Raw genomic sequence first — 10496 nt, 5'->3', positions numbered from 1 at the left:
CTAGGGATCATGGGAGTTGTAGGCCAAAAAATCTGGGGACCCAAGGTTGAGAACCACTGAATTCTAGTTGAAAACCCTGCACTGCCTCGGGGTCCCTTTCCAGCTCTACAAATCAGTGTTTCCATGATTCTGAGGAGGTGGCTGAAGTTGGTGGGGCAGTGCCCGGTTTGCTCTAAAGGACCAGCCCCCACTGGACTGAAGACACACAACTGCCTCACTTGGAATACTATGTAAGAGGGAGGCAGTGTGGTGTAGTGGTTAGACTAGGACCTGGGAGAGACCAGGGTTCAAATCCTCATGAAACTCACTGGGTGTGACCTTGAGCCAATCACTGCTTCTCAGTGTAAACTACCTTCTAGGGTTGTTGTGGGGATTAAATGAGGAGGTGGACAACCGCGTATGACTCCTGAAACTCCTTGGAGAAAAGGGCAGGATAGAAACGCAAAGAATAAAAAAAAATCAAGTCTCATTGCTGTACGTCAAAAAGGTACAGTGGTACCTCAGGTTACATACGCTTCAGGTTACAGGCTCCGCTAACCCAGAAATATTACTTCAGGTTAAGAACTTTGCTTCAGGATGAGAACAGAAATTGGGCTCCGGCAGCGTGGCAGCAGCAGAAGGCCCCGTTAGCTAAAGTGGTGCTTCAGGTTAAGAACAGTTTCAGGTTAAGAACGGACCTCCGGAACAAATTAAGTACTTAACCCAAGGTACCACTGTATATTGCAGATTCAGGGGGAAAAGACAACCAAAATGACCAAGGGCTCGGAGCAACCCTCTTAGGAAAAAGGGTTACAGTGGTGCCTCGCAAGACGAAAATAATTCGTTCCGCGAGTCTTTTCGTCTTGCGATGTTTTTCGTCTTGCGAAGTACAGTCCGTTGCAACGGAGCCTCTTCAAGCGGCTTTAAGAAAAAAGCGCAAGACGTTTTGTCTTGCGAAGCAAGCCCATAGGGAAATTCGTCTAGCGAAGCAATGCAAAACCGAAAAGCCCTTTCGTCTAGCGAGTTTTTCATCTTGCGAGGCATTCGTCTTGTGGGGCACCACTGTACAACATTTGGGACTCTTTGTTTAGCTTAGTTCTTTTTAGAAACTCATTCATTGGTGCAGCAACCCCTAGTGGACAAAAACACTCCCAGCTCCCAGCTCCCTTCCAGCCCCTCATTGTGCAATCACACCCACCACAAAACCAGCATCCTCTTAACGAGGATGAAAAGAGATTTTTAAGAAAGGAGAAATACAAGACTGGAGCAAACTTGGTTTATTAAAAAAAATAAGATATATATAACACAAAAACAAATGCCACACAAATAGAACACTAGCTGGAGACTTTTGAGCAAGAAATGTCAAAAAGAAGTGTGGGTCACTGCTACCTTGACAACCCACCTACCTTGATCCTGGGGGGTCAATCCTGCCCCTCCTGAGTCTTGATACTTTTCAGAACTAGCTTCCTTCAACATCCCTCGTAAACCAGGCTATTCTCCTTTAAAGTAACATTTCTAAAGGGAATCCCTCCATCTTTCCATCCTTTTAAATGCAGTAGAAAACTATTATCTCCCAAGGGTTAGGGGAAGAGCCATAAACCGAGTGGCAGAACACCTGCCCTGCATGCAGAAGGCCCCAGGTTCCATCCCTGAAGGCATCTCCAGGTGGGGCTGTGAGAGACTCCTGCCTGAAACCTTGGGACAGCTGCTGCTGATCAGTGTAGACAATACTGAGTCAAAGGAACACTCGTCTGGCTCAATATAAGGCAGCTCCTTCTGTTCTTTTTTAAATCAATCCAATGAGGACTAGAATCTTGCATTTAGTTTTAGGAGGAAAGTTCTAGCTCACCCGGCAGAGAAAAAGGTCCCGGGTCCAATCCCTCACCTCTCCAGACAGAGCTGGCAGTGTCCCCTGTCTGAAACTCTGGAGACCTGTATCTGCCAACCAGTGTGGACAATACTGAACTGGATGGACCAATGGCCAGACTCAGTATAAGGCAGCTTCCTGTGCATAATCCTATTTTGTCATTTACGCCAAGAGCCAGCTACTCAACTGGGAAGGAAGCACCACCCAGTGGTCAAGCACATGCACTGCAGGCAGAAGGTCTCTGGTTCAGTCCTTGGCATCGCCACTTAAGATATGGGTTTACTCGCAGGCAATGAGTAAAGCAGCTCCCTCTCTGCCAGGAGAGCCAGTCAGTGGTCAGCGGTGGCTAGTTGGACCAAGAGGAAGCCCAATTCCTAGGCTCCATCACTTTCCTCCCCCCATCTCCACACCAGAAGCATCTTATTGCATTGACCTCAACACTTCTAAGTCAGACATAGATGACCGAACAATAAGTCTAGTGGTTGAGCCTTGGCTTGAGTTAATCCTTGCCGAACTCAGCTACATCCAACACAGTTTTCTTCAGCTATAGGACCCATCTCAAGATGATTGTCAACTGCCCCATTCACATCAGTTGGGTCACTGCTTGGGTCTGAGTTGACAGGCTCGGCTTTACCCAGCACAGATGTCAACTGGACCCAGAAGAAGGCCTGCCGGTTGTGATCTGAAGGCCACTCCAGGTAAGTCTTTGTGCTCAGCATCTTCCGTAACCTGCAGAATTTGTTGGGCAACGCCTGCAGGTCAATGGCTTCCTTCAGCACCAGCACGACGTCCTCGAAGCTCAGGCCCACGGCCCGCTGGTGGGCAAAGTAGAGCTCATAATTGCACCAGTCGCTGTCAACAAAGCTACGCGAGAGGACGAAGATGACCTTGCGGCTGTTCTCGATGTTGTCGATGATGTTGTCGATGATCCATCGCCCCGGCGTGAAGTCGCGCTCGTGGATGCAGACGCGGTACGGCGGGCGGGAAGCCTCCAGCCTCTGCAGAAGCTCTCGCCTCACCCATTCGGCGTCGGAGCAGCTGTAGGAAATGAAGGCATGGTAGGCAAACTGCCGTGACAGTTGGGAGCGGCCGGCTCGGTACTTGGAGCGGACGATCTGGAACGTGGCCTTGAGATACCACGGAACATCAAACCTCCAGCACAGAACCATGCCGGCGATCAGCACCGCAGCTGTGATGGAGACTGCAATGGCCACCACCACTGTGACGTCACACTCTGTCACCCTCGGGACGTAAGCCGCCACCGCAGTGTCCAACAAGAATTCAGGGTGGTAACAGGTCCATCCAGCCAGCCAGTCCTGCAGCCTGAGTTTCCCGTTCCTCAGTGTCTCTTGAACAAAGCTGTAGAGATCACAGATGCAGTGATAAGGGTTGTTGCCCGCCTTCAGTTGAGCAAGACGAGGCATGTTGACAAAGGATCCTTTGTTGATGACGCCAAAAGAGTTGCCATCCAACTCCAGAACCCTCAAGTTTGGGCATCTCCACTCTGTAGGGATGAATTTGATCTTGTTCCCACTCAGCAGTAGCTCCTGGAGGTCAACAGCGACCTCGAAGTAGCCCATATCTAGCCGTTCCAGCTGGGAATACGATAAGTCCAGAAAGTGCAAAGTAGTGGGGAGACACTGGAAGATTTCCGTGGTAACTGCATTGTAAGGCAGGGCCAGCCAAACCAGACTGGGAGTCCACGTACAGGGGGACCGACCTGAGCCCCCAATGTGATTGTGGGTCAGGTCTAGTTTGGCGAGTCGGGACCAACTGAAGGTCAACTTGGCAAGGGTGCTCAGGTGGACTAGTAAGTTGTAGCTGAGGTCAAGCTGTTCCAGCTTGGGCAGAGTGCCCTGGTACTGGCAGGCCTCGTTGTAGACGTAGCCATCTTGCAAGCGGTTGTTGAAGACGTTCAAAGCCACCACGTTCCTCATCTCCTTCCAGGCATCACAAGGCACCATGTTGAAGTTGACGTTGATGATGGAGAGGTACGTCACGCCTGCAAACCACGTGAAGGTCCAGTCGAAACGCAGGACGTCTGGGTTGCTGATGTCCACCAGAACCAACCGCCGCAGGGTGAGGTTGGCCATGCCAGCTTCCGGCGCCTTCCACTTGGGCGACCGCGCAAAATCGATAGCTATGAAGGACAGGTCTTGCACGTGAGACCTCTGGACGTTCAGCAGGATCAGACGCAGCAAGTTCTCGTTGAATTTCCCCCGGCGGAAGACCAGCTCTGTGGCCTCCACCCCAGCCAAGTCGTGGAAGAGGTCCGTAGAGCCTGTGTAGTACGTGAACTCAAAGAGGTTGCGGAAATGGAGGTATCGCAGAGGCCTTCCCCTCAAGTCCCGCAGCAGCAGCGGCAAGACCTCTGTGTGTCCGTCCAGCGACATGTCGCACCACAAATCGGTGGTGTTGAGTTTGGAAAAGGCCCCCTGTTGATACTCCTGCAAACTGGCTGCCGTTTTCAGAGCAAACTTTTTCAACGGGGTGTCTTTCAAAGGAAGGAAGTCCTGGCTTCCCACCGTGTGGACAGCAGGGCCCCCCATGGAGAGGGTTTCAAGGTTTTTCAAAGTGCCGAACACGCCGTCCAGCGTCGAGCGGGGATAAAAGTTGTTCGACATTTCCAGCACCTTCAGATTCCTCAGCGGTTTCAGCACCTGAGACGGGATCTCCCTCAGCGAGTTGTTGAAGAGTTTGAGCTGCTCCAAGAGGACGTTGGAGGCGAAGGAATCGTCAGCGATAGACAAGATGTTGTTGAAATCCAAATTCAGGCTTTTCAGCTGGGTCAAGGCAGAGAAATCCCTGCGGGTGACCTGCTGAATCTTATTGTAAGATAGGTCCAATGATTCCAGAGTGCCTGGGAGATCCCTAGGGACTCGGAGCAGGTTCTGACCTCGGCAAGTAGCTGCCTTGAGGGAGATCTGGCAAAGAGATGCTTCAGGAGGTTTCGCATGAGCCAGGATCGCCAAATGCAACGCCAGGACGGTGATGGGCGGCAGTTCCATGCCACTTCACATCTTTACTGTCAACCTGAGTGGAGAAGGAAAACGAAAACCAAGACAGTAAATCAAAACTCTTCTCTATATTGCTAACACACTCTTTAATTCCCCCCACCCTGAATTAAATTTAATTCCTGGAAGTAACAAAGCAGCTGTCTCCCTTAACACAGCCTTCCTGAAACTAGTGCCTCACAGATATTGTTATGCTACAGCTCCCATCATCCCTGACCACTGTCCATACTGGTTAGGGCTAATGACAGCTGGGAATCCAAAACTTCTGAAGGACGGCAGGTACAGGGTGTAGCAGGAACCCCCCCCCAATCATTCAGTTTGTACAAACTTCACACACACTCATACACTATGCTTCTGTTATAAATTCATAGAAAATCAACCATACATTGGATTTGCACTGTTCCACTTTTATTTTACTCCATGAAGGAAGGACTACAAAATGGGGAAGGTTTGATACAGGCCACCATAATCCCTTGAGCATAGCAGCACATCCACAGGAGCCCTGCCCAGTTGCTAATGCCAACCCTGATGGTCTCAGACAGAAGACCATCAACAACACAATGGACTGCATACACAAGTGGATTCAACACGGACTATAACAAAAGAACAGTGATTGGATTCACCCTCAGGGGGCAGGAAACTGCAACTACCTTTTGTCTTCTGAAAATGACTCATGGGGAGGGGGAGAAGGGAACCAGCCAGGTGACAGGACACTCAGGTTACCACCACCACCCCTCCCTCAACCCCTCCTTTCTGTGATGTATGAATGATGTTTCTGGGGGTGGGCTTGATCTACAGGGTGGGAATTTCAAAAGTTTTTATAAGGCCTTGCACACCATTTTTCTCTGTCTTTTCCTCTCTCCTGCAAGTGAGGGGAGCACCCTGTTGCAACAGTTCAATAAAGGACAAGCCTACAGGCTGCTGATTTGCTCCAATTTACTCTGGTTGGTGTCTTTACTTTTTGTCCAAGGGAGCCCTCGGATTTTTCCAGTAACAGTTGAAGGCTGCCTTCACCCACTGGAGTGGATGATACTCATACATTAGTGCTGGGTAAAGTCAAATTGATCCCAGCCCATTAAATGTTTTGGTCTAGCAGTAGCCATCCAGCTATCCATTGCTTCCAGATTTAAAACAGAACAGTCTCATGCTTTACTGAGTTTCAAACTGTGTCTTGGGAAAGCCAGAGAGCTCATTGGAAGCTGATCAGAAGTTCCTTGATGTGCAAATCAGACAAGGCCCTTCCTATAAACTACCACCCTTCCATTTCGTGGAGAGCAGCTGGGGAGTCTAGTGATAAGATCGCCCATTAAATTAGTTGGTTTTTGTTCCCTCAAAGGAGAGGGGATTAAAAAACCCAGGCAAATTTCCTTACTTTCCCCCCTTTCATTGGAATATCACCAATTTTGCTGTGAAAGAAGAGGGGGGACTCGTAAGTTTACCAGCAATGCCGTACACACAAAATGAACTAAAACTAACTCCTTAGACATACAGAATAGAAGCCAAATTCCAGAAGCGTGGCATAACTTTGATATACACTTTCATTCGATTGCCTTTCTTGGAATGTCTAAAATGACAACTATCAGCCTCCATTTTTTGTTGTTTTCTTAACAACTACTAAACTCTGTATTCCTTGCGTGGGTATGTTTTGTTACATGAAATTAAACATCAATTTTGTTTTTGTTTTTTTAAAACTGAGTTCTTAAGGACACTGCTTTCATCTTGTTTATTCTGTGAACTGACTCAGCCTCCAGCTAGAGACAAGAATGGACCTTTGGTCTGCTCCAGCTAAGCAGTGTCAAATGGGATGGCACATGGTGGATAAAAGCAAATGCACCCTAGAGTGAGGGCTCCAAGCTGTGGGGCTAGCATGCAGCTTGCCAGGATGCTCATCTGCAAAGACAGCATATCTAACACCATTTCATGCATCGGTCTTGCTTTTCTAAACCCTTTTTTAAAAGGCAGCATATACATTTGCTTATTTATAATGATTTTATCAAAAACCCACTTTATTTTATTCCTTAAGCCCACAAAACATTTTAAACAAGATTCCAAAGTGTGCACCAAGAAGATCGGGGCGGAAGTGGTGTGTTTGTGACACCGCAGTCACTGGCCAATCACCCCCTCCCCAAAGCTCCAACAGTTTGTGCTTGCAACCATTTCCTGTGAAGGATGACTGGTTGTTAACTACTCTGGGAATTTTAGCTCTGGCTGGAGAATCGGTGGAGGTGATGGGGAATTCCTAACTACTCTCATCACCCTTAAGAAGCTACAGCTCCCAGGATCTTTTGGAGGAAGCAATGAGAGTTTAAAATGCTTTAAATATATGGTGTAAGTGAGGCTTTATTGAAAACCAAGGCCATTTTTAAAAAGGCCTTCGCCTCAGGACAGATATGCCCTCCCTCTTCTCTTTCTTGCTTTACTTTTGAGTCTTGTCACTCATTTTCTCTTTTGGAATACTTAAGGATCCTCTTTTCACTCAAGATGTGCATTTACTGTACAAGTTGACGCCTGCTTGTATTGTAACTTGGCTGTCTGAATCAGCATCCAGACACACCGACACTTTCATTTCATGTACTAAACCAACCTTTCTTTATTCCTTTTGCATGTGAACTTCTTGTGAGCATAAGAGTGAACACACATTCATTACAAAACACACTAACTCCAGAAAAAGGTCCTCTTTTACCTCCTGGATTTCTGCCCATTACACAGCCAGTAAAAGCAAGCACACCCAGGAGTCACTGCTGGTAAAAAGCAGTCATGGGTTAATAATATATCAGCCATTAGCCCGTGACTAGTTTGTGTAATGTGTGTGTAATGGGCAGAAATCCAGGGGAGCTCACTGCCTCAGAACCCCCTGCTGTTATTTATCAGATATACAGGGGCTGGTTTTAGATTAACTCGCTGGTGAGGGAAGGTGCTCTGCATGTGCTCAGAGGCACCATTATATCACACACAACTGAGCTTCGTAGGAGTTACTGAAACAGGGCCGTGTTCTCGTTCCAAATCTCTTTGGCATATTTTTATTCCTATTGCTCTCCCGTGTCTTCAGCGTGACAGAAGACAGTACAGTGGTACCTCGGGTTACAAACGCTTCGGGTTAAATACGCTTCAGGTTACAGACTCCGCTAACCCAGAAATAGTGCTTCAGGTTAAGAACTTTGCTTCAGGATGAGAACAAAAATCGTGCTCCGGCGGCACGGCAGCAGCAGGAGGCCCCATTAGCTAAAGTGGTGCTTCAGGTTAAGAACAGTTTCAGGTTAAGAATGGGCCTCCAGAGCGAATTAAGTACGTAACTAGAGGTACTACTGTATATATCTTATTTTTTTTAATAAACCAAGTTTAAGAAACCAAGTTTAAGTTTAATAAACCAAGGTTAAGAACAGAAATCGCGCGACAGCGGCAGCGGGAGGCCCCATTAGCTAAAGTAGTACCTCAGGTTAAGAACAGCTTCAGGTTAAGAACGGACCTCCCGAACGAATTAAGTACTTAACCCGAGGTACCCCTGTACATAGTTCCATTCAAGGAGCGACGGGGGGGGGGGGGCTGTTGAACCCGGCACATCTCCACCCCAAAAGATGTTGTTTGCAGATGACGCAGCCTTGACAGTGCACTCTGAGAAAGCCCTAGAGTCTCATCAACCGTTTTGCCCAATCCTGCATGGAGTTCAGCCTCACTATCTGCCTGACGAAGGCCAACATCCCCGGTCAGGACGTCACCGGCACTCCAAACATCAGCCCTGGTGACCACACACTTGAGGTGGTAGACAATTTTGTCTACCTGGGCTCCTTTGTAACCAGCAACCTTTCCAACAACGCTGTGCTGGACAAGTATATTGGGAAAGGCAGCTACGGCAATGGCTCCCCTCTCCAAAAGGGAATGGGAGAAGGGGATGCTAATAATGGCCAATGCCAAGCCTACACACAGAGCATGCTGCTTTATGGAAGTGAGTTGTGGGCACCTGCCAGGAGCGACAGACACCTCAATGCCTTCCATATGCTCTACATCAGGAAGACTTTGGGCAGGACATTCTCAAACAAAGATGTCCTCTCCCAAGCACACATTCCCAGCATGTTTGCACTTCTGTCTCAGAGATGTCTATGCCGATCTCGGTCATGCACACAGAATGGAAAATGGATCTCCAAGGAGGCGCTTTACAAGGAGTGGGCTTCAGGTGCCTGACCTGTTGGCAGACCAGCTTTGCACTACAAAAGATGTCTGCAACTGCAACTGAAGGCTGGCAACATCAACCCAGCTGTGTAGGAATCCCTTGCAGACGGCAGCACCTGGAGACGGACATTTAGGTCGTGTAGCCACAGCAGTGACCAGAGGAGGAACAACCGCTGGGAGGAGAGCAGAGAGAAGAAAACGCCATGGTGCCTCTGCAGCAGCACAACCGGACGTCTTTATTTGCCCATTTGCAATAAAACATGTCTCATATCAGTCTCTGCAGGCACAGCAAGAGCTGTAACTCTCCAATGATTTGACTTCCCCCCCAAAGCCATTATCTCCAGAGACAGAAGGGTGCCGGCAACAAATGAAATATCTCAACACATAAAATTCTCCCCGTGAAAACAGATGTCACTCTCCAGCATAGTTGTCAACGTTTCCCTTTTTTTAAGGGAAATTCCCTTATTCCGAATAGGATTCCTTGCAAGAAAAGGGGGAAGTTGACAGCTTTGCTCTCCAGAGTGGCAGAAAGAGAGAAGTCCTGCCAGGCATCTTGCAATGCAAGCCAACCTAGACGGCATTTCAGCGGGTAAACTCTACAGCCTTGCAGTGTAGGCCAATAATCACAATTGCAGGTGAGAAAGGGCTAGGCAGGGGGAGAAAGAGGCTGGCTATCTGGAGAAGTGATTAGGAACACTCTGCCTTGCACAGAGTCAGGCCACTGGTCCACCTTGCCAACTCGGACTGGCAGCAGCCTTGCAGGGCTTAAGGCAGAAGTCTCGCCTAGCCCTGCCGGGAGAAGAATTGAACCCGAGGCCCTCTGCTTGCAAGACCGGTGCTCTCCCCGTGAGCTGCAGCCCTTCACAGGATCGCTTAGCCCGAGACTTAGTCGCTCCCCCCTCTCTGGAAGATGACAATAATAACAGGCAGGCATGGACAGTCACGCCTGGAAAACCACAAATCCCAGCGCAAGGCAGCCTTCTAAAACCACGGATTAGCAATACATACAAAGCTTCCCTTTGAGTCAGGCGTTTGCGGGACGGACAAACACACAAACCCACCGTCACGCGGAAGAAGTGAGCAGATTCCTTTACCTCGGCTGCCGCGTACGCAGATCCAAAGCACAAAACAGGCGGCAGCCTCCTAGTCCTCTGTGATCATCCCGCGCAGCCACATCGCGCGCCACAGCTGCCAAGCGGGCACACGCCTTCCTTTAAACCCAGCAAAAAGGAGGGGCGTGGCTTCTTAAAGGGACATCTCCCCATTGGCATGTTATTCCGCCAGCCCGCGGTGGGCGGGGCTTTATCTGTTACCTCCCCCCGCCCCCCAACCCGGCTCCTGCGAGGCTTTTGGGGGGGGTGCAGGTAAGCCCCGCCCCTCATAATTGATTACATGACGCGGTGCACAAACATTATTTGAATGGGAATCCCCCTCAGCTTGGGGGGAGCCCTTCTATGTATACAGTTCCG

At 49.0% G+C, this 10496-nt stretch overlaps 1 protein-coding gene across 3 annotated transcripts; it reads right to left on the bottom strand.

Moving 5' to 3' along the window:
* Positions 1 to 1241: 1241 nt before the first annotated feature.
* On the bottom strand, positions 1242 to 10228 carry LOC308576258 (toll-like receptor 2). Of its 3 annotated transcripts, none has more exons than XM_081175444.1 (2): positions 10122 to 10228; positions 1242 to 4879 (listed from the first exon to the last, which is right to left on the bottom strand). In XM_081175444.1, the coding sequence occupies exon 2, from the start codon at positions 4852 to 4854 to the stop codon at positions 2362 to 2364; it is 2493 nt and encodes an 830-aa protein (XP_081031570.1). In that variant the 5' UTR covers positions 4855 to 4879; positions 10122 to 10228; the 3' UTR covers positions 1242 to 2361. The 3 variants fall into 3 exon arrangements, with proteins under 3 accessions (XP_081031570.1, XP_081031572.1, XP_081031571.1); XM_081175446.1 differs by having other exon boundaries at positions 10089 to 10200; XM_081175445.1 differs by lacking the exon at positions 10122 to 10228 and adding an exon at positions 9041 to 9188.
* Positions 10229 to 10496: the final 268 nt, after the last annotated feature.

The sequence above is a fragment of the Podarcis bocagei genome (assembly GCF_964188305.1).
Source record: "Podarcis bocagei genome assembly, chromosome: 16".
In the NCBI taxonomy this organism is placed as follows: Eukaryota; Metazoa; Chordata; class Lepidosauria; order Squamata; family Lacertidae; genus Podarcis; species Podarcis bocagei.
This window is presented reverse-complemented; position numbering and strand designations above follow the sequence as displayed.

What these genes read in the sequence shown, in the direction of transcription:
- LOC308576258 (XM_081175444.1), bottom strand. Translation starts at nt 4,854, where the DNA reads ATGGAACTGCCGCCCATCACCGTCCTGGCGTTGCATTTGGCGATCCTG.